The sequence below is a fragment of the Channa argus genome, chromosome 7, assembly GCF_033026475.1.
Source record: "Channa argus isolate prfri chromosome 7, Channa argus male v1.0, whole genome shotgun sequence".
Taxonomy (NCBI): domain Eukaryota; kingdom Metazoa; phylum Chordata; class Actinopteri; order Anabantiformes; family Channidae; genus Channa; species Channa argus.
In genome coordinates, this window is record NC_090203.1 from 11188698 (window position 1) to 11213360 (window position 24663).

At 38.0% G+C, this 24663-nt stretch overlaps 2 protein-coding genes across 16 annotated transcripts in view; both read right to left on the reverse strand.

Moving 5' to 3' along the window:
• The window catches only part of myh14 (myosin, heavy chain 14, non-muscle), a 28965-nt gene extending 27402 nt beyond the window's left edge, over nt 1-1563 (reverse strand). For 4 of the 13 annotated variants that reach the window (XM_067509874.1, XM_067509864.1, XM_067509865.1 and 1 more), the window contains exon 1: nt 1344-1558. The gene's annotated coding sequence lies outside the window, so the exon portion shown is untranslated. Of the gene's footprint in view, nt 1-657; nt 763-1057; nt 1233-1343 lie in introns of those variants that run through there. The other 9 variants (XM_067509870.1, XM_067509869.1, XM_067509867.1 and 6 more) reach the window with 5 other exon arrangements.
• Nucleotides 1564-7277: 5714 nt separating this feature from the next.
• On the reverse strand, nt 7278-17648 carry kcnj14 (potassium inwardly rectifying channel subfamily J member 14). 3 transcript variants are annotated; one of them, XM_067509877.1, is made up of 7 exons: nt 17439-17648; nt 17144-17228; nt 12944-13101; nt 11713-12730; nt 9505-11265; nt 8145-8462; nt 7278-7700 (listed from the first exon to the last, which is right to left on the reverse strand). In XM_067509877.1, the coding sequence occupies exons 5-7, from the start codon at nt 10555-10557 to the stop codon at nt 7470-7472; spliced, it is 1602 nt and encodes a 533-aa protein (XP_067365978.1). In that variant the 5' UTR covers nt 10558-11265; nt 11713-12730; nt 12944-13101; nt 17144-17228; nt 17439-17648; the 3' UTR covers nt 7278-7469. The 3 variants fall into 3 exon arrangements, with proteins under 3 accessions (XP_067365978.1, XP_067365976.1, XP_067365977.1); XM_067509875.1 differs by having other exon boundaries at nt 9505-12730; XM_067509876.1 differs by lacking the exon at nt 17144-17228 and having other exon boundaries at nt 9505-12730.
• Between the last annotated feature and the right edge of the window lie 7015 nt (nt 17649-24663).

A 24663-nucleotide genomic window follows, 5' to 3' on the forward strand; every position in this document is an offset into this window, starting at 1 on the left:
AAATATTTTTCTCACTTCCTTAAAACCACAGATGTGTTTTTAATCGTTTGTAATAGTTTTTGGACATTATTGGAGGTCTATGGCTTTAGACTTTAGCAAAACAAGCAATATGTCCTCATGACAGCCATCACCACCATTGTCATTATCCTAATATGATGCCAGTCAGATCCTCCCAATGAATTATGGTTCAACCAGAAGAAAACAGAACTATTGAGATGGGACTATTTGCTTAGGCACATTTTGCCTAATAGGTATCTTCACCCGATTTTAAAATACATTTCAAATCTGACTCAGAAAAAGATTTTGCCTGCCAACAGCATAGCTGCAGCGCATGATGCTGCTGACTTCCAAAGATGCTAATGATTTCCTTAAAGCAAAGTCTTTGCCGGTGCCGGCACACATTCAGGTTGTCGCAGTACAGCACTGACTGACCAGCAAACTCGTCCTGCAGCAACTGGATTTGACAAAATCTCACGGCTCTATTCCACAGCAACACTCTAAAAAATCAGCAGCAACCGCCAAACATACCTTCTTAGTTTAAACTGAGGTCACTGACTGCGGGGGGTCCTGTTGTGTGTGTGTGTGTGTGTGTGTGTGTGTGTGTGTGTGTGTGTGTGTGTGTGTGTGTGTGTGTGTGTGTAATTAATGTGTGGGTACCTCCGTATTGTGCGTGAGTTAACAACGGGTGGGGGAGCTGGAAACGCCTTTTTTGTTCAGCTTTGATGGAAAGTGCATCGGTGATGGTACTGTGGCATCTGCGCACTGTGGCGGACAGTGAGGAGAGGTGACATTATCAAGCCACGAGCTATAATAACTACAGTGCCGCTGCAAGACACCACATCATGCGACATCTGACCCCCTAAATTGCATTTAACACGACAGCACAAAAACTCACAAGGATAACCACACCTTCAACATTAGAAATGAACAATCAAATGGGCCCAGCCTTTTAATTGACTGTGTGAGCCGCATGCATGTTGCAACCACAATACAAAGCCATTTTAATTGTGAATATTAATAAAGTATTATTAATTCAAAACACACAGTAGACCATTACCTTTTAAATCTATGTGTCTAAATCCCTCTGTAATTTGTACATTAGGCAGACACAGGCCAGACTTCAGCTCATCTCGATTTAAGTGTCTCTTCTTAGACGTACATGAAGATCGACCCAGTATGAACGCCACTAGTGCCACCAACGCTTGATTTTCGGCGTTAGGTTACCGCATTAGACTGACCCAACGTTAGCGGGGTTAGCCAGCTCCACTGGAATATGATACGTTTAGGATATTACACTGGCTTTTTAACAGTTGGATTAGGGTAAACGCAATAAAATGTCTCACCTTCAGGTTCTGCTGTGAGTCGTGGATAAGGCTGTGTGGAGAGAAGAACCGGTATGGGGCTCGCTCGTGGTATTTTTCTGTCTGATAGGTGTGTAGCCTACCGCATATGCGGCTTTTATCATTGCACCGCTCTCTCAGCGGAGCCGCACACACTTAGGATAAAACAGGGAGCAGTGAGGGCAGCGCGACGGCTTCAATCATGAAGAGGGGGCTTCCTGCTGGGCGACCAACCAGGTACAAGGAGAGAGTTTTAAGTCACACCTCCGGCATGAATAACACCAAACACGATCTACAACCGAGCCTTAGCCCCGCCTCATTAATACGACGAGTGTTGTCTTCCCTAACAGTGGCATGAAACGGGTGCGGCGACGAATCATACGGCCTGTAGAACATGACCGTCCTCCATTGACCAATGCTAAAGTTCGAGAGACAGGACTAACTGTGACTGAATAACGGAGCACCCAATCAGAGCGCTGCAGCAGGTGCCGTGCGGCACTCTCGCGCTAGAGTAGGGAGATTTGCGCGCCCTTTGTTTACCACTAAGTGTCGGTAAGAGGCCGCAGACACTGATCTGGGATCGGATTGTTAGCTTTCTAAACACAACCCCACGGGTTCGATTGGAATAAACTGATTCCAGACGCCTGATTCAGATCATCCCACAAAATCCAACTGATCCCAGGTATCCGAATTATCGGGGTTCTAAAGGTAGTGGTCAATATTTACATCACTGTAAAATTAGCACAGATATAATTGGTAAATGTTAATGTAGCCTATATATTAGATCATATAAAAAGTACCGGATGATCTATAGACATAGGCAATGTGAATCTGTCTAGAATGGAAAATACGCCACCTGCTGATGACGACAGTGAGATGCGCTTGAAAGCGCAACAAAAATTGTAAGTGGATATTAAGCAACTCTATGCGTTTAAGTTTACAATGTAAACTGGATGAACTTCTAACTAATCTAAAAAAAAAAGCAAAAGGTGCATTTTAGAAATCTGGGAGTTGGAGATGTCTGTCAAAAAAATAAGACTGGGGAAAGCTTCAGGGTCGGATGGTTTAACCTCAGAGTTTTATAAGTTCTTTTGGACAGATTGAAATAATCTTTTGTTTGAAGCAACAAAGGAATGCATTTCTAAAAATACCCCATTGCCAACTATGAAACAAGGCTTTTGGTAAATCCTTTGAAAGGCATTTGATCTCATAGAGCGCAATTTTATTTTCAATCCCTAGAATGTTATGGTTTAAAAATTTTTATAAGGATCTAAAAAGTCCAGTCTTTCTTCCTTTTTGCAAGAAATTTAAAATTACCTATGGGATCCGCCAAGGCTACCCCTTAAGTTTATTTGTGTTATCTGCTAAGTTTCTCTCTATATACTTAAAAATTAGTACAGACATTCAACCTTTAAATGTTCCCCAATACTCATTAGCCAGTTGGCAGCTGATTCTTGAAAAATGCTGATCAGATTACAAAAGTTTTAAGTTCTATATCGACATTTTTAGAGGCTTTTGGTTTAACTTTAAATCTAAAGTAATCTGTTATCCATCCACGGACAGTCTGTATCAACTTGATTCAATTTTTGCTGTAAAGAAAGAAGTTAAATATTTGGGTATTACTAAAGATCTAGATCGCAGGAAGATAACCTTAGAAAAGCTATAAAGAAAGTCCCCATTTAATAGTTGGTTACAGAGAGACATTTCAATATTTGGCAGCTGTCTAAAACAGAAGGAATTTCAAGACTAATTTACCCATCCTCTTGCCAGGGAAATCCTGAACGTTTTATCAGAACCATCAATCTCATTACAATTTTCTCTGTAAAAATAAGCACCCCTATATTAGGAAATTTGACATAATAAAACCTTTAGCTTAAGGTGGACTAAATGTGATTGACTTTATTATTATGAAAGGGAGGGTAAAAATAAAATGATTAAAATCCTTTATTATGAACATTGAAAGCATATGGTTCAAGGTGCCATCTGGAGCATTTAGTAAATTGGATGGTATTACATTTCTATTACACTGTGACTTTGGTGTTGATAAATTACCTGTAAAACTTTCCCTATTCCACAAACAAGTCTTGCTATATTGGACACTTATTTACTAGCACAACGTTAGTCCACATCATCTGCCTATTTGGAACAACAGATGTACTCTTATAAAACATTATTGGTCTATTGTATATTTACTAAACAGAGAAGGGAATACATTAAGATTTGAAGGTTTTGTGTACAAATATGGTCCCATTTCTGCTAGGAAGGAATATAATAGTGTACTTATAAATATAATTTCTTCTTCTTTTCCTTTCGGCTGTTCCCTTTCAGGGGTCTCCACAGCGAATCATGTGCCTCCATCTAACCCTATCCTCTGCATCCTCTTCTCTCATACCAACTAACTTCATGTCCTCTCTCACTACATCCATAAATCTCCTCATGTCTGCTTTACTTAATTTGATAAAAGGATCAATGCCATTTAATTTCCCGTTTCAAAAATTACAAAGTATCACCATTTCAAATTTCAATCTTAATGATAAAAGATGTAGTAACAAGGTAATTAGAGGGCCACTTAACATGGAGTTTTTTTGTTGGCGCTGTTAGAAAAAATATTTCTTACTTGAATACTCTAAAACTGATATTATTAAAATTAGGACCAAATACTTAGCTTTTTCCATTACCCCAAAAGCTAAAGAAGGGCATTTCAATATAATTAAGAATATATATTTTCAAGTTACAAATTTTGTCATCATAAGTTTTAACGTTAACTGCAATATTTGCACTTTCTGCATGACTGATGTTGAAACATTAGAACACCTCTTCTTTAGGTGTAGATTCTCATTAGCATTTTGGAACAGCCTACATGTATGACTGAAGTCAAAAAATTAAGCTTTACATTTCCAATATAGCAACATTACCTTTGGAATCTGGAACATGCAATGAATAAAAATTACCTGTCCATCTTCACAAATTCCCTAAGCTATATCAACAATAATAATGCACAGAAACTAGTTAATTTCCTTAAATCGTATAAGCCCCCCTTACAATGTTGTTTATTTATTTAATTAATTAGATATTAATTTCTTATTTACATTGTTCTTAGTGGTGTTATGGAATAGTATTTGTTCTTACTTGAAATGCATGCTTGTACTACTGATGTTTTCAATAAAGCGGGGGGGGGGGGGGGGGGGGGAGTAAGTGGAGATTAAAATAAATTAAAAAACATGTAGTATCAGTTAATGTGAGCAAATAAAACTAGAATTTCTTGATATTTTAATTTGCATCTGTAAGAGAATAAATGTCTAGCAGGGTGCTGAGCACACACTGCGTCCTTTATCTTTTACAGGTTTATTACATACATTATTACATTTGAAACACCATAATATTAACCTGATACACCTTTAGTTGAGCTTTAACAAAAGTGAATACGTTGCACAGCTGCAGTTCAACATTCAGACTGTAGAACAATGCAAAGTAGAAAACTGTAAATGTAAATAAATTCAAATAGATTGTTCCAGTAGTAATGATTTGGTTGACATATTTTGTAATTGTCAGCTACAAGGTGAATAAATAAAGGACCCAAGCAATAAATGCAATTCATTCCGTATGTTTTATTTGCTCTACAAGAATTCAATTTGATTTGGAAGTGCCCTGTGCTTGAGGCAACTCTGAAATTACATTACATTAGAAAGATTTCCCTTCTTATGAAAAATAAGGAAAGGTAGCTACAATTTTTATTAGTTCCATCTTACTAATTTATTAAAAATGTATACTATGTATTTCAAATTATAAATATATATATATGATATACAAAAATATTGTAAGTAAGTGAGCAGTAAAAGCAACCAGTAAAATTTTCCAAAAAAGCATCAATCGGTTTTGTTCTGGGATGGTAAAAAAGTGCTATTGTAAATAAAGTGATGGTGCTGTAAGTTTATGTTACATTTCATGGAAGTGGAGGCAGGGTGAACATGACCCACTGTGCAGCCTATAAATAGAACATGGCAGTCAGAAAGGAGAAGAGTGAGGAAAGACAAAAACATAAAACAGCACTGACACTAATTTTAACAGGTTATTTGTTATCAATACCTCAACCACTCTTGAGATTACTGAAGAAAGTATTTTCCATAACTCAGGTGAAACACTACGACTGATGCAGTGACGTTAACTTGTACTGATCCAGCAACACTACTGTGCCGCTTTTCATCAGTGATATTTGTTTCTATAAACAGTATTACTTTAGTGCACAGTCACAGTTTGTGCGACAGGCAACAGGCTGAATACAGTTTATAACATGCAACACTCCTAACACTCAGATTTCATTTACCAACACAATCTTTGATTAAACACCTAAATATTTAGGTGGGATAATTTAGTGTAAATGATTAAATCAGCCAAAAACAAGAACATTCTCGGTGCTCTGCAATATATCTACAAAGTGCATCTACTACATAGTCTACACTACAGCATCCGTTTGTGATCAGTACATGGGTATATACTGCAGTACACATTCACTGAACACAGTCACAGAAATATTTGCATTTCTTCTACTTAGAAGATCATACTGCAAATGTTAAAGTGAAAAAAAAAACACAGTTGCATATGCAAAATTATGGAAATACTTACAATAAAAACACATTTTAAGCATATTTCAAAAGATTAACTACTACAAATGTAGAACCAGTTTCAACATTTCTGGTTTGTTAGGAAGGCACCACCCACTACACTGCTCTTACATTTTGTAATTGAACCAGCTCAAACTTTGAGAATTAGAAGAGTGTCACAGGAATTTACACGTACAAAACATGTTCAGTACTTTTAAATTAACGTGATGTAGTTTCCAGTTCAGCTCTCAATAGTTTGTTTAGATTTTAGTCTGTTGTTTTGCTTTCAGATGTGTCAATTTAACACATTCCACTCAGTTTAACTTCATACCTCAATGCTGTAGGTTCCTGTTTGCCTCCAGTTTATTTACTGAGATAAAAGCTACAGCTTGACTTTTTCAAATTCAATTCAAACCATCAAAGGTGATTCAAGGTTTATCAAATGTCAAAACACTTACGCCACTCATCTGTCACTAATCATTGGAACCCAGAAATAACAGAACAAAACAAAAAAAAGTTTGGCCAACAAAGTAAAGTAGAACAGATAGTAGTCCAGAAGAGAATGTATGGTGAATAACTGATCTGGACAACAGCACTTGTCACGGTTTGTCACTGTGGTTGTTTGAAACTTTACGATGCTTGCTCTGACTAAATGGCATTTAGCTCAACACAAGATGTTAAATGCATAAAATGTTAAAATCAGTTCAACACTTTTTCACAACATAGAAAATAAGCCAAAATCTACAGTACACATTATATGGAAAAGAAACTGCTAAAAACTGCTGCAGGTTTTCAGCCATTTCTCCATATTACTGGGCTGTTTTGGCTCTACAAGTATTCCAGTTTAATGCTTAGTTACACTAATAACAACCCTCAAAGGTCAAACTAACAGAAAAGGCCTCCTGTCCATACTTACCATAAGAAAATAAAACATTAAAGTGATAAGTAAGTAAATCATAATGTAATACATTCCTGAGTAGTAAGTACACTACTATGCATTGCATATAGAAACGACCTCAAATAGAGATCAAATTGTACTCTGGATCATTAAACAGAGGTGCTGTTTGAAGTTACAGCCACACGGGGGTGCTGTTGCATATCATGACAGTCAACAGTGCAAGATGAGCGTGTTGTGGTGGTGATGGGCCAGGTGTGAGACTTCTCAGTTTAAATGATTCTGAAAGATTGCCAGGACCAATCAGACAACTTATTGTTGTAAAAATATCTTCCAACCTTCCATTTTCTGTACTGTGTAAATGCCAGAATTAGATGAGTACTCATCTAATTCTGGCATTTACACATTTGTTTAACCTACTGGGCATTTTCTGCTGTCAAATCATTGTAAATATTGCAGCATCTTGTCCTTTATCCTGACACTGCCATATTCAAAGCCTTATCCATTTTAAGCCTGTTCCTGGTGGTCTGTCAACTCCTACCTGTTTAACCTTCTCTTTTTTGCCTGCCTTTCCATTCAACTCTGTCTTCAACTTCCTGTCTAATTTTCCTCAAGACCCCATCTCCCCAGAGTTCAGTTGTAGTGGAGATGTTCTGCCGGGGATTGCCTGCATGTTGGTGGGGAGGAACCTTGCGGGTCTTGGTCTTGCTCATCATGAGGGGACACAAGTTGTAGGGCAACTTCATTTTCATAACAGAATGAAGAACGTGAGCTTTCAATGTACTTCTGTTCAGCCAGCTCTTTAGCACTGCAAGAAGGCGTATTAGGGACCTCATATGTCCGATGGAAGAAAGAGTAGTCTACCTGTGAAAAGGAGAGACAACACATTTTCAGTACACATTTTACTCATATAATAAGAGTGGGGCTGAGGCTGTTTGGAAACATTAGTTCTTGCAGGTGGCAGGTGTTTGTCATTGTATAAACTAATGGACGCTTAATGGCTTTTGAGACAATTCACTACATACTGTGCCCTTACAGTGTTAGTAATTAGTCAGAATTTCACAAAAACCATTAGCAATTATCTTGAGGGTCTATGAATGCCTCTATGAATGCTTCTACCATCCAATACCAGTTAAGACATTACATTTTGAACTAAAGAGGTAGACTCCCAAAGTGATTCTGAAATCAGAAATGGGTGTAAAGTGTGGCAAAAAATACACTGAATTACAGTGAAGTACTAAATATCACTTTATTACATACTAATCATTAAGAAAAGGTAATAATCCATGGCCTTCCCTTTTTTCTGACCTGGTAGCAGTCTTTCCTCTCAAAGAGTACTGGTTCAAAGCGGTGTCCCCAGAGGATTTCAGAAGCCACATATGAGCTGCGGCACTGCGTGGTCATGGCTGTGGCCTCCACCATGCCTTCAAGTATGACGACCACCTCCATCTCTGTGTCATTCTCCAGGGTCTGTTTGTCCATCTCGAAGAAGGGTGACTCATCGTTAATCTCATGGACAATTGTTATAGGTGATACCAAGAAGATGCGATCGGTGCCAGTGTCAAACCCCACATTCATGTCCACGTTGTCCAGTGGGAGGAACTCCCCCTCTGGTGTCACTCTTGGCTGAAAGTAGGTTTGGAATAGAGTAAAACAAAGTCACTGTTTAGTACATAAAACTTTCCACATTAGCTGTTATAAAATTGATTTTCATATTTGGGAATTATGAAATGGAGACCGAAATGATTTCCAATATGAAACAAACAAAAGCCAAAGATAGGCCAAAAATTCTAAAATAAAATAAAATTAAACTATTATTCTGGGTATTAACCTAAAAATCATGCAGAAAAAGGGTGTTTATAGGGTGTTTAATACCACATTGTATAATACTGGCATACTTAGGTTAGCTGAGATTCATTTTACAGCCCTTACTCAAAAGATTTGTATTTGCCTATTAGATTCGGCTAAGTCTGACATGCAGGAAGGCTGTTCACTGACTCAACCTTTTCTATGGAACAATATGCAGCGCCAGTATGTGTAATTTTCTTGTTGATCTTCAAAAACCTTATTCCATCTGCCATGATATGGTCATGCTATTAAGAGAGATCAAACTGTCTATGCACTAGCTTAATGTTTCACAAATTTTGATCTTCTGGACAACTCTGGCACCATACACACATATTAACCTGCTACAATATAGATGACAAAATTTTTACAAAATAAATAAATAAATAAATAAAAATAAAGGAATTACTGTATATAACTTTCCCCCATTAAAATACAACAATAAAATAGAGGTAAGCACAATCACCTAACCCACATAGATACAGTACACACAAAGGAAAATGAGATGATGATGATGAAGGACAAGGGTTCCGAGTTAAAGAATTGTGGTCAAGTTAATCCATGGTAAATCTTCCTAACCCCTGAGGGAAAATAAAACAAGCTCTCATTAACTACGGTCCACAGAGCACAGGCCAGATGGTCTCAGTGCTCTTCCCTTTCTCTCTACTGCAACCTTTTTTCCACAAATACTATCTCTCACAGAATCAGCCACTTGGTGCCTTTTTTAAAATGTTCTGTGCCTCTTTCAACCACATTACAGCACTTGCTTTGACATTTTCCTGACAAATGAAAGGATTGTATCATTTCTTCATAGTCATCTTACCTTCAGTAGCTGTGCTCTCACATGCGCCTCTACCAAGTGGCTCTTGCGTAGGTTTCCAACCCTCCACATCATGCAGAATTTCCCATCCCTGAGCGCCACCACAGCTGTTTCAGAGAACACCAGTGTTTCATTGCGCTTCTTGGGCTTGGCAATCTTTGCCATGACTGCCCCGATGATGAAGGCATCAATAATGCAGCCCACAATGCACTGCAAAACGACCGCCACCACCGCCAGGGGACATTCTTCGGTCACGCTTCTGAATCCGTAACCGATGGATGTCTGTGTCTCCAAGGACAACAAAAAGGCTGCCATGAAGCTGTTCACCTGGAGGAAGCACGGCTCCTCAACAACTGCCTCTCTATCAGACTGTCCTCCAGACCCAGCCTCTCCTGATCCCAGAATAGAGCCTGAGCTGGGGGTAAGCTGAATGGAGAGGTCCCCATGTGCGGAGGCAATGAGCCAGAAGGCAAACCCGAAGAGCAGCCAGGAGAGAAGGAAGGAGAGGGTGAAGATGACCAGCATCCAGCGCCAGCGGATGTCCACACAGGTGGTGAAGAGGTCGCTGAGATATCGCTGGCCCCTTTCGCTTATGTTGACGAAGGTGACGTTGCAGCGTCCGTCCTTGCCCACAAAGCGTTGTCGGGGCCGGCGACTTGAGCGCCTGGTGCGCCGTCGGCTAGCGGGGGGGGAAGAGAGAGGACCCTGCTCTGAGGATGAACAGCCTTCCTCTCTTCGTCCTCGTCCACGTCCACTCCTTTTCCCTGAGCACAATTCTCCTGCTCTCATCCCACCTTCTCCTCCTGAATCTCCCCCAACTGATTCTCCAATGGCACTCTGCCTCCGTGCATTGTTGGTGTTGCTCTGAAGAGGTAGAGCTTTTCCATTTAGGGCATGAATTGGTGAAGGGCTTGTTGGGGTCCCTGACCCTGTTGGGCTCTCCTCTGCCCGAGGTGTATCTGCACCACTGTGCGCCAGCCTCATGACCTCCTCCTCTTCCACTGGCCCATCCACCACAGCACTAAAGCGGCGTTTCACACGTGCCGCTCCCATCATTTACTATAAAGTCTCTTTGATTATTTATGCAGAAGTTCACAGTTACTTGGTATTCCTTAACAAACCTTGTTTCAATTGTTATGGTGACTCAGTGAGGTGTGGTGTGTAGTCTTTTAATTTCAGTCCTTCTTGATGAAGAGAAAACTGCAGATCCACTGTGGCCAGTGAGAACCTGAGGATAGTTCCCTCCAAGAATATTGAACTATTACTTATATTAGTTTTTTCCCCACAACGTCCCACTTTCTACCGTATCCCTCAACAAACTCTGTTGAAATGCATCTATGGGTACATTCATTAGCAACAAGTTCCCTTAAATCCTACCAACTTAAATCCTCTACTTCTGTAACGCCCAGTTTATAAGAACTGGCTTGATAAGGAAGATTAAAGCTAGATTGACCTCAAAAGACATAACATGAGCGTGCAGGATTGGTTCTGTTCAGTTCTAAACAAAAAAGGGGAGTCTTGAGTAGGTCTGATAAAAGTGACAAAGATGGGAGACATAGTGAGGAGAGACAGCTCATTAATGTATGCTTTTCATAACAACGTGGAAAGATGCAAATTAAGTATACATGACAGACAAATACAAACAAATGTAAAACAGAGGATGATATGATAAAAGAGTTTCTAACATGCAGTCAAAACCAGACTAAATCAATAAATGAAACATGCTAGTCCTTACAAACAAAGTTCTTCCCAGTCTCACAACCCCTGAGGTTAGGACATGAGGACATAAAGAAAACAGTACTTACAATACATCAAATGTGGTAAAAACTGACAGTATTTGTAATTCAGTACCAGTATTTATTTGATCAAAGAATTCAATTTGGTAAATATTTTAATAAGCAGGTTCGCACAATGTATATGTTTCAGATGACTAAACTTGAAGATGCCTTCACAAGTTAAGGAAATGTCACTTGTGCCCAACAAGATGGGCCTAACTGAAAGAACAACGTTTTGTTTGCCATTTTCTGTTCAATCATGTCACTGCTTTAACTATTTCACATTTTCTTTCTAAGGGTCTGCATATGTGTTTGACAGCCATTGCTAAAATACTTGTTTTGTGCACTGAATGTTGTGTCGTATAGATAATATAGACCTCAGCTACAATACTGTTAGCAATCCCCGTTAATACTTATTCTCTCAGGACAGACATACCTCATTACAGCTCAGCATTATGGCTATGAATTCACCAATGCCTGACAACAAATAAGAAGAAAGGCAGGAAACAACAGAAAGAGATTACTTTGGTCTACCTCCAACATTACTTGCGTTTTTAGCTTTAGGTGAAAGATTTGTATGTAGGGGGTAGATACACAGATCACCTGAGGAAGTTCTACATTTTTGGAGGTCTGGTGTCAAAGGTATATCAGTTGTCCCCCACATACAGTAAGGAGAAGAGCTGAGCACTGCTGAGACTAAACGTGGTTGAGAGCGTGACCGGGTTTGTGGATTGTGGTCTCCTACTCAGCATTCCTGCCCTGTTTGAACCAGATCACAAAAGGCTACACGAACATCAGACAGAGTTTCTGAAGCACATATGCAGATGAAAGTAGGAAGTGCACCATAAAGTATTTTCTAAAAGCATGGGCATGCAGAATTCCTTATTATATAGTGATTATATTTTTAAGAGTTAAAAACAAGATGTGCAAATACATCTTTAAAACACATGGAAGATTTTGAAAGATATGCTAGTAGTGTTAGCATTTACCTTGCTCAACCATGTCCAAAGACATCTACTACTAAATCCTGACAGAGTTTCCACATCCCGTCCCTTTGGACAGAATCAAATCTTCAAACCCTGCTCTGTGGCAGGTACAAAGAGAACTGAAAAAAACATTTGACATGTACTACTGTTATACTTTTACAAATACAGAAAAAAAAACATTTTGTTTACCAGTAACAAAGGGGTAAACAAAAGTCTACAACAAATGGAAATGAGGAAAAAGATCCCTCCTGAAGTGAGAAGTGACATAAGGGTTCATCTTTGCCTATGTGTTGACCACCCTTTTATGACACATGCTGAGAAAAAGCACTGAGCTTTGTTCATTTGGCAGAAGAATCACTGAAGAAGACAACAAAGGTCTACTGGTATTTCAGTTTTCTTTGCAGAGGTGCTGAAAGTCTTTTTTGTATCCCTTCACTCTAGGGCCTTCTTGTTCGTGGCACTGGCGTTCTTAAAACAAAAAGAAATTATGCAAGGTAGGCTAGAAATGACAGAAATAGGCTTTAAAAGATGCTTAAGTAGTTATTTTGTCAACTTCTGTCTCAAAAGAGACCTTTTCTTCTTCAAAGTGTTTGCTGACTTCACCTTTTCTACAGGTGAAATCATCAGAATATTGCATATCATAAATACTGTACAGTGTGTAAATAGTGATCAGAAACCTACCATTTGTGGTGCATCTCTGTCATTTCTCTCATGTGTTCTATTTGATTTTTGGGGGGGATTATTTTATTGGTCATAAATGGTGGACACTGTCTTGAGTTGATGAACCAAACTCTGCAAGGAAGGTCACCCACATGTGTTTACCATTGCATTTATGGAGCCTGTAAAATGAAATTTAAGGAAACAATTTAGTAACTTCTGGAAGTCATTTCTGTGCATTTAAGACTGAGCAGCAAATAAGTATTCAAATACATACATAAATACATACATACATACAACTGTATATTCACTCATTTTGGGTCAGCATTAAACCAAGTACAGGGTGAGTAATCTTTGATAAATAGGCAATGATATATTACATGATAGATTAAAACCATGAGAAGAATATCTGGAGTGGGTTTCTTGGGAGAGATTAAGAGCGGAACTGAAGCTTAGATGAAGGGCTGAAATAAACCAGACTCTGGGTTGGTTTCAAATGAAGTAGTATATGTTGCTGTGGAAAAGGTGATATGCTGTGGATTACAGCTACACTCGTGACTCTGATAATCTCACCAATGGTTTTGATAATCCTCTGAGGACTTACATAAGAGCTATTACTGTTGGAGAAAGTGACAAGAATATCTACAAACTCACAAGGCAAACAAGCATATGTTTTGGTAAAACAACATTTGGGACAATAAAATCAACTAAAATCTAGTCATTTAGCAGACTTGCAAATTTAATGTAAACCTCTAGTATGTCATTGCTTTTCAATACTAGAAATCTGACATGAAACCACGTTACAGATGGTTGAAAACACTAACAGCAACCTTTAGGCCAGTGCAATTTTGTGAAAACCACACAGCCGTTCCTATTTTAACAAATTTGTTTATCAGTATCAAATAACAAAAAATACAAAGTCAAACTAGAGCCGACATATTGAAAGAGAATGGAACTCAGGCTGAGCCATGTGGTCTTTTAAGGTCTTGATTTCCACATCATTATAAAGACAGATTCTTTCCAGCTTGTGCTCAATGCATGAATGTGTGAGAGGCAGTTGTGACCTTGATGTCTCTATTAAAGTTCCTGGCAACCCTGCCAAATGAACAGGCTCTCAGCTCTGCTATCTGAGCGATTGGGCTGAAGTGCCGCAGGACGACTGATGACAGTGGCTGGGGGAGGTGATGAAGGGAGTGTGTGCGTAGGTAATGTGAGAGTGCACACGTCCATGTGTTGTCTAATCTTATCATGGTGAGGTGGCAAATATCTAAAACGACTCCTTGTATACATTTGTTTGGGGGTTTGTGGGAAAATTGTTCATGTGCACTTGTAGTTCTTCCTTTGAAGACTAGATGGTGTGATTAATGATGTCTGTGGCCACTTAATCAAAGCAGATCTTTTATTTTAGTCCAAAAAGCTAAAGACAATAAACTTGATGTTTTTAAAAAAGCACAACAGTGGATAATTATTTACGGATCCAGACATAAACAACATATACAAATTTGACATTAAACATTTATGTGCTCTAGGATTTTTTATTTTGAAGTGACACCAAAACACTTAAAAGTCATTAAATAGATGCCGAACAATGTTAGACTAACAGAGGCTGACTTCAAAAACTTTCAAGAATAACTTTCAATTTTTTAATAAAAAAAGAGCAAATTTAATATGTAAAAATAAATGTAGTTGTTTGCCTTAACCTGACATCGATGAAGATGATATATAAAAATAAAAGAACTACTTGTACTGGTTTTAGTTAGCAATAGTTCTAAGAACTATGTATCCCAAAAACTGGTACAGGAAACATCGGCTTTGATAATGAGGTTTGTAATCTCACCACACAAATCCACTGTCACCAGTGCCACCATCTTTATTTGTGTGAGTCATGTATTCTTTCATTGTGTGGCACCTCTGCTGTCCTCTTTTTATCCAGATTATCTGGCATCTTATTTGATATATAAATATGATTTGAGCATTATTACAAAACAAAAATAAACCAAATAATCTTTATTTTGCTTTGACACTTTTCTTGCATCTCTTGTCACATGTGATCTGTCCTATTTCCTTTTCTTCTTTTCTGAAAACAAACAATTTGAGCAATGTGACATACACAAACTAATTGGGCTCTTTGAGGTATATCATGTGTAATTAATGGTCTGAGGATAGAATGTTCATTGACAATGTGGACACAATGTACATTACAAAACCTGTCTGACCCTCTACATTGCAAAGGCACAATGCAAATCTGGAGACATCAATACTCCATATTGATCAGTGGAGGATAGAAACCGGGGTGCGGTTTCGGTCTCTCTCTCCCTCTCTGTCACAGACTCTCGATCTCAGCCCTTTTTAGCTCAACCACTTTTGTTTTAGCATTAGTTAATATTACATACAGATATAAAGTTTAATGATGTTTAATACACTCAAAGGGGTTACTGCAACTGCTGTGATGGCCTGACAGTATCAAATGAATGCAGAGACACATTGCACCATTGCAGTTATTTGTTGCTTTTAGCCTTTCTGATCAATAAAGCTGTAGTCAAATGTTGATCTGTTGGCATCATTCTTATGTTGCTGCAACTGCAGCTGATGTTTGGAGCAACAAACATAAAGGAATATCACATTATAAGAAGTGAAATCCAACAGGTTATATCATTATTAAGTATGGTTCTAAAGCATTGTAACTTAATATGAAGGAGCAAATCCTGAAGATTTTCAGAAGCAGAAGAACTACAGATACTATTTTTTCTACTCCATGTATGCCTGCAAAATGCATGATGCAACGTGACAGCTACAAGTTTCACAGATTCTCAAGTGACATCATCTCAGTCAGTTTATTACATTTTATCCAGCTCACACTAGACTTGAGACGTTGAAATAAAATATTTTTCACATATGCAACACACTGTCCGGTTCAGAGCCAGCTAACCAAACCTGACCACACGCTGGGCCAGACATTTTGAATTAACTGATGAACAATAAACACACGCAGACTTACAAAAACCTCTGATAATAAGTCTGGATTCATCTTGGCACTGGGCCTTATTCCATCTAATTGAAAGTTTTCTGTTGTCATCCCTCCCTCAGCTTTGTGCAGTGACGAGGTCATTGTGTGATGAGGACCAAATGTTAATCTAAGGAATTAAGATTCTGTAGGTTGCAATGTGCTAGTTTAAACCACACAAATGATTTCTAATCTGAAAAACACTCAGAACACTGAAAAGAATGCTGTTTGCCAATTTACATTTATATTTTTTTAAGCTTCTCAAAAATGTAATTTACTGCACAAAAATGCTAGATTACTCTACTATATACAAATGTTGTTTTTTTTTTACTTTTTTATAGTCAGAAAATTACAGGAAAAAAAATGTAAACTTGCAACTTCAAGTTCAGAATCCCACAAAGGTCATGACACCACTCATGTCCAACTCTAGTTCTGTTTTTTCTGCCATACAATATTTTAATCTAATTCTGTAATAAAAAACAAAAAACATCAAGAGACTACAGATATAATGGGGCATCACGTATGATGTAGGATTTACCAAGCACAGAGGGCCCAGCAAAATATGCTACTGAGTTATATTATGTTAAATGTAGGATCCAAGACTTTTGGAGCTTGACTCAGAACTGAGACAAAAGTATCGTCTTTCTTTAACCTTGTTTTGACCCTGAACTTTTGACTGAGGCAGAATATTATAGTACAAAACCCAACACATTTAGCAGTGAAGGGAACTGCTGCCATCCAAAAATCCTGCACTACTTCTTTCCATTTTCCTGTTTGGAGAAACTCAGAGTCTGGCTTTCCTACTTGATTTAAACTTGCTTTATTAACCAGTTTTGACATGGATACAAAAAATATTTTAAACATAACTGCCTATGTATAGCAACTGTAATTTTAATACACACTGCTAATGAGCATACTTTAAAAAATAAATGTTTACTGTAGCCTACATGTGTTTCAGAGCAGACTCACACATTTTTCCCAACTGCTCAGAAGCATTACATCAATTTAAATCCTAGTGAAGTGTCAATTTATTGCTCAATAAATAAATAAATAAATAAAGGATTAAAGTCTTAATAATTTGGGGACACCAAGCTCTCTGGCCACCTTATCCGTTCCCTCACATTAACTCACTTCATTTCCCTCCTTTCAGTCATGCAACAGAAAAGTAACACATTCAAGTTAAAGCGAAACGTTTTTCAAAGTTGATCATTTTTACTTACAACAAAAGGAAACATCTTGGTTAAGGAGCGTGAATTCTCAGGCACATATTTTTTTAGCGACGTCCGCCTATGGCAGCTCTGCAAACTGGAAACAACAGTGTTATCATGACTGATACCACTGATGCGACCAAAACTGAGGAGAGTAAAGCTGCCATATCTGCGGGATGTCTGAAGAGCTTTCAATGAGCTTTTAAATTTCACAGATGGCTTCCGGACCACCACCAAGATTAGGTTCAAGCAATTTATTATAAACTGAAATTATTTTCTCTCCAGGAGTGCTTATAAATTCACTCACCCGCCGTTGTCGTTTTATTCTTTTAATCCAGTCGACATTTCTATAGTTTAATTCCTTCTTTAATTAAATCTGACGTTTTGTCAAATTAAAAAATATATATAAATGTGTATACATAGTAATAAAAAAACTGTTTGGAAAACGCGCGTGAGCTCTCTCGTGCTGCTGGTTCTGTCCGGGAGCCCTCAGGTGGTAGACGAGCGCGTTCACGTAAAGATCTGCGCGCCTCTCCGGAGTGCCAGCGTGACCTTGTCATCAGCCCTTCATAATGTCTGGTCCATTTTGTTTATAAATGTAGAGCTAATGGACCATTGACACCTAACTTTGTTATTCTGAATAAAGAAACATTGAAACATGAAACAATGAAAATAGTTATACAAATGGGTAATTATTTATGGCTTAAAACACTACAGGTCCAACAATATGTCTGAGTATTTATCGTTAATCAAGGGATTGTTTTTAAAGTTAAACCCATATATATTCATATCTTAATGCAATAAAAGTGCAGTCACTGCATCCTAAGCTGTATTGACTACTTTTTATTTTTGTTCTATTTTAAAGGACTAATTAGCCTACTTATTTTGTTCATGTAAAGTCACCTATGTCAAGTCTAAATATTATGTACATATTATGTCTAAATATTATGTTTTATCCATCCATCGTGGTATTTTGCCAATTTTGTTTACTACATGTTCATTGTTTGGATATTTTAACTTCAGTTTTAAAGCCAGAAATACATCTGTTTGTGTGTGTGTTAATACTTAATCGGATTTAATCTCATTCAAGGTGGCCAAGAAGTGACCTAACACATCAGGAGCTCAGTCATTCTATGGAAATAAGGATCAGATTAAAAATGACTGAGGTCAAACAGTGAAGAAGTGACATAATGTTGCAGCCACAACAATCGGCTGCAACCCACAACATGAATAAACATCTGAACACATTTAATTGTTTCATTAAAGAAATTGCAGTTGTCACTTCTAATCCCTGTAATATAAACACTGTTTACATTAGTATAAACTCAATCAGTGTCACGTTTGCAATCGGATGCCTGTCATAATAATTTGCATAAGTGTTTGTGTAAATTAACAAACTGTAACTGACCCAAGGAAAACTCTTTTGGTTGGGTGGGGGGGTGAATGGACAGCTGTTGCAGAGAAACAGAATAAAAGAAAGAAAGCATGGGAAGATACTGTATGACTTTATTTGTTTTCTTTCTGACAAAGTCTAAAGAGGAAATAGGCTCATTAATCATTAATATATTTTATATATATCATCAGATATATTATCATATATCATTAATATATTTATTTTTTTAACAGACAAAAGAAAAAGTATACCAATCAATCATCCTCTGGTTCCTTCAGTTAAAGCTGTTCATGATTATTAAGGTGAGATTAGCCATTTTTGAAAATGCTGTTTTGTTTTTGTCTTTGTCTGTTATGGTAATGCATACATAATCAGAAAGATCAACTGTAGAAAAGTATATAAAACTCTATTACTTTTTGTGATGGCAACTCATCCTGATGTGAAGTTTCCTGGTTAAAGGAGCAGTACAATAAACCTACACTTGTCTCATTTAACAGAATTACATGTTGCCTTGCTGGCCTAAGAGTTTAAAGTGCTGACCAAAATCTCATTCTACCCACTAATTTCCTGTCATTTATTTACTTGCAATTTTAATATAAATAAGCATACAAAAGTGACAAGTAATACTCTAAAAATTCAGCAAATTGTGTTTACTGTAACTGAGCCCCTGTGTCATGTCAATGACTGTGGTAAACCATTGGAGCTGGAATTGTGGTCTAAAACACACAAAGAAAAATATGTGCATCTGGGACAGAACTTTCCTTTTTACTTGTTTGACTACTAATGAGGCATAAGACCACAAGCAGCTCAATGGAGAGCCAACATTTCCACTGTTCATTGGTTCCTGTCATACAATGGTATTTACAGTTAATCATTTAATGCACAACAGTAATTCGGAAACTCCATATGGTGCTGACTTGACTCCAGTTTTTATCATTTAGAGGGAGCATCTGCACCAGACTGGCAGTGTGAGAAGGGGAAAAGCCTTTGTGTTGGTTGTGTATTCTCACTGATGCACTGCATAATTAGATTATTCTTATTGTTATATGAACATGCGAGGATGCAATTATGATTCTGAGCCACCAGTGGGCAGATTGAAACAAACTTTACATCAGTGAACCTCCAGTTAAAGAGCTGTGCATCAGGCTTCCTTAACGTTTTCACTTTAAAGTGGTGATAATTAAAATGGATAGTTGCAGACTGACCAAGGGCTACACACCTGATATCTGAGGGTCTAATTACAAGCCAAGATTTAAAATCAGCAGCTGTGCAGACACTAAATGTGCAGAAGTTCACACCTTAGGGTGTTTTACGACTGGAGATAACATGACAGAAAACACTTTGGGATGTATTAAAGCTCCTTTCAAGTAAAATTTTATTTACGAATATGGAATGTAATGTAAATTCTTGTATCGAGAGTTTTCTGTGAAGTAAAAAGGGTATTTTTACAGCCTTAACATTCATAATTTCTTTCTACACCTATTCACAGGAAATCATGGAAATCACTATTGTTAATAGTGTTGCTTTGTAAGAGTTCACTTCCCTGCAGGGTGGTTAGGTGTTGGCTGCTCACACAATAAACTGATTTATGCACAGAGAGCAACAAACTTAAGGCTCCAAGTCCTAACAGGTCCCAAATTTCCAACTTCAGTGGCCAACACAGAAGAAAATGTTCTGCACTCAAGACAAGGAGAGGCAAGACTATCTATGATGACGAAAAACTGCATCAGGTTTCAAAACGTTATGCTGAGACAATTTTTGTTTGCCTATCCTAAACATCAGCCTCAATAATTGTAATAACATTCACATTGTCACATAAAAAACTACGATTATTTTTTGTTTCAAAAACAATATGATATCAAATTTAATGCAAAAAACTGATAACATTAGCCTTATATAATATATAACCTAATATTATATACCTTTCAAACTCCTACAGCAAATAACCTAATCTGAGATTGATGCTAGTTATATTATAAGCTACAGTATGAGAAATAGACCATTCACTAAAAATCAAACACTACAGTGTTGTTTACCTGCATCCAACTCATGTCACTTGAGGAATGACTTCTTAACTGACAAACAAATTACCTATTTCCAAATTACCCACTGTACAAACTCTTAGCTTGGTATTGAAAGTACAAGAGAAATCTGATGTGCGTCTTTAAACTAAGATAGAGACAAGGGGAGTGGGCTAGGATCAATAACTCATCACAAGCTGTGAATCAACCTGCTACAACAACAATTCATCACACACACAAAAATGTCCGCCCATTTAATCAAGGCTACAGTACTGAGGACGGTCAACCAGTGGGCAATTTGTCAGTCAGTTTGATCAGAAATGGGTAAACTAATTAATGAAATGAATGGAGAAAGCAAGGACAGCCAGGAAAAGGTTAGGAAGTGCTTCGTGTTTGAGCATTTATCATCCTGTGAATACCCACTGATTAGACATGGTGTAGTCCCTTTGTTTCTGTGTGCCGCATAAATAGATGAAGATATACAAAATAATAAGGTCTGCTTTTAAAAGAAAGTGTGAGCCCAAGCTCCATTTTATTTTGACAAGTGCAACCTCTTTTGAACTCCCAATACTACAAATATTAATGTCTTGATAGAAGATAATGTTTTTAAGTGACAAGCGGATTAGTAGAGGAGGTTTATTGAAACATATCAGTTCAGTGCAAAGGATAGACTAGACAGACATAAATGCACTGGAGTTTACTCTATCCAATATTAATTGTAAAAAAAATAATTCTTTAATGTGTCAATTTATTTCTGTATACTGTAAAAAAGATTAACTTGGCAGTTGACGAAGAGAAAATGCATGTGCTTTTCCTCATTCCAGTTCACCAAATGTGAACTTTTCCAGTACTTCTTTTGAACAAACCAATAATTACTGACCATATTTTATGCAACAGTGTGTACTTACACTGTGATCCCTGCAATCAAAAGATTTATTTTTGTAAACTGCTGCTAGAGGACTATTTCCCCAATTAAATTATTGCTGCTCGCCCATAACTGCTGTACATCCTGTGTCAGTATAAAAACTTCCTGTTGACTGTTCTTTATAATAAACTGTTGACAATTCAACCTCAACAAAATGTCATGGTATTGAATTATAAAACTGGTGGTATGACAATAAGCATATCTTAAATCTTTGTCATGATCCCACCCCTGGACATTTTGTCTTGTCTAGCTTCATATTCGCGTCCCAGGCTTTTATTTTGTCGTCCCTCTGCCTCATTTCCCATTCCAGGGATAATTCCAGCAACTTCAGGACTCATCACCCATCGTGATTGTTTTCACCTGTTCTCCGGCCTATTTAAACCCAACTCTTACTACAGTGTCCTGCCAGATTGTCTCTTTGTGCTCTCTATATTTTCCTATGCATCTGGATACACTATTTTCCTGAGTGGACTCCTGATACCTAGTTTTGGACTCTAGTTTTTCTTTTACTTTTGGTCGGAGCTTTGTTTCTCTTCATCATTACCTTTGGTTCCTTGTTATTCCTGTTTCTGATCCGTCTCTATTCTTGCACATTTTTTGTTTACCGTTTGGTGTCATTTCTTATTCTGCCCTTGTATGTGTGCACCAGGTAAGTCTGTTATTGTAATCTGACCCTGACCATTTGCCTTTTGGTTTATGATTGCTTCTTTAGATTGGTGGTTTTGCCCACACTCTTCAGTTTTGTTAATATTCGCTGAGCAGTTCCCTCTGTTTCCCCTGGTCTCTCCTCTTGTACATCTGTATTCTGTTCCTCTGTTTTCTCTGTGCAATCTGTGCTATTGCAATCAGTTTTTCTTATTTACATAGGGGAGCAAGAAACTAAGAAGGTCGACTTCTGCATTTAGGATTCTCTAGGTCCCCCAACCCCATATATCTATTTTCTTAGCCCTAGTCTAGTACTTATGTCCTTTTTATTATTTGTTTTTGTTTAGTCCTTTGTAGTATGCTCTGTCTGTCCTCCCATTTTAGGTGTGTGTTTTTATTTTTTGGGTTGTTTCTTTACTTTACCACATTGTTGCAATAAAGCCCTGTTACCATCATACCCCCTCTTGCTGTCTCCTTACTTGGGTTCTGGATACACAACTTGTGACAGTCTTTTGAATTATATCTCTTAAATTTTAGGGTGACTAAAAAAAATTATAGCCTGCGGGGGGAAAAAAACATCTCAATTGCTTAATCATACAGTTGAACACGAGTACTTTCCTTATGCTCTCATCTTCCTGCCTTCAATATTTGCATACTAAAGCTCAATGTAGATTAATAAGGGAAAACACAGACTGCAGGTCAAACTGCTGGAACAAAGCCCATAGGTGAGATAAATGTAATTACAAAATATCTAATGTGTCTGAACACACTAAGATTGATGTGTCCTGACAAAGGCAAATAAACAGCACAGTGCTCAAAGCTTTTCCGCCATCTTTTTCATGTTCCCTTTTCCATTTCAAAGTTAGGCAACACTAGTTTCATGGGTCATCCTTAACTTTGTCGCCACACTTCTCCACACCTATGTAGATATGAGAGTCAGACAGCACCTGATATTGCTGCTTTAAAACACTGTCCATTTTCATTAAATAAGTTGCTATAAGGAGTCTGGTCTTCTCAAGCCTCAGTGCTCCTCCCCCCCCCCCCTATTTTGGCATGCCTGTGTCAGGTATTTGTTCAAATTCCTCACACCCCGTGGGGATAGGTATGTCGCCCCCAGCCCCTTTCGTCTTTACTGCCTGTCTCTGTCTATCTTATGTACACCATCACATGTATGAAGGAGCCAATGTGGACTCCCCACCACCAACAAGATGGGCGTGCAGCCTACACATTTCATTGCCTTGTCATAAGTAAATCATTTCCAAGTTGTTCAGCCTCTTGAAGCTGGCAAACCACAGCTGTGGCTTCTACAGCCCATGCGCCAAAAACAACTCAGTGGATAACAGGCAACTGAGAGTTACTTTTGATAGCTGCTGAAAGACCCATTTATTTTGATATGTTGTCAGAGCTTTATGTTAGGATTCTTATTAGATCTAGCAGTTAAACTTTTCACTGACATGGAAAAATGTTGACACAGGAAAGTACACTGGATAATTAATTTCCTCTAGAATTGAAACCCAAAATCATCATATAAAGGCCTTGCTGGGGTGTGAGACGCTGTGTGTTTGAACATGAGCTCATGTGGTATTGACATTGGGTCAGAGCAGAGTGTGTTAGTTATTGCAGTGCGTCACGAAATGACAGCAAATACCAATGATTCGCTGGCTCAGTAATTTTGTCTTTCTGCCCTTTCCACAGAGTCTAAACTCGAGGGAGTCACATTTAATGTTACTGGAAGAACCAACTGTGCAGTTGTGTGACCCTAATTAAAAAAAAGTTGAGTTGTGTTAAACATAAATAAAAACAGAATGCAACAATTTGAAAATCTCATTAACCCATGTTTCATTCAGATTAGAACATAAACAACAATTTGAAACTGAGAAAATTTACCATATCATTAAAGATTTTGAATTTGATGGCAGCAACACATCCCAAAATGTTGGAACAGTGTGATGTTTACCATTGTGTAGCATCCCCTCTTATTTCACTAAGTGTCCATAAATGTCTAGGTAGTGAGGAGACCAGTTGCTGAAGTTTTAGGAGAAGAATATTGTCCCTTTCTTGTCTGATGCAGGATTCTAGTTACTCAACAGTCCTGGGCTTTTTTGTTTTATGATGAACCAAATGTTTTCCATTTGTGAAAGGTCTGGACTGCGGGCAGACCAGTTCAGCATCTGAACTCTTTTCCTACTAAGCCACGCTGTTGTGATGGATACAGTATGTGATTTAGCATTGTCTTGCTGAAATATGCAAGGCCTTTCATGAAAGAGACGATGTCTGGATGGGAGCATTTTTTAATTTTATTTTTTTGTCCTTTCGACTTATCCCATGATTTCAGGGTCGCCACAGCGGATTGACCCCATGTTGATTTGGCACAGGTTTTACGCCGGATGCCCTTCCTGATGCAACCCTCCTCAATTTCTACCGGGCTTGGACTGGCACTGCACAGCTGGGGATGAATATGTTGCTCTAAAACCTTTCCAGATGTGTAAGCTGCCCATGCCATAGGCACTAATTCACCCCCATACCATCAGAGATGCAGGCTTTTGAA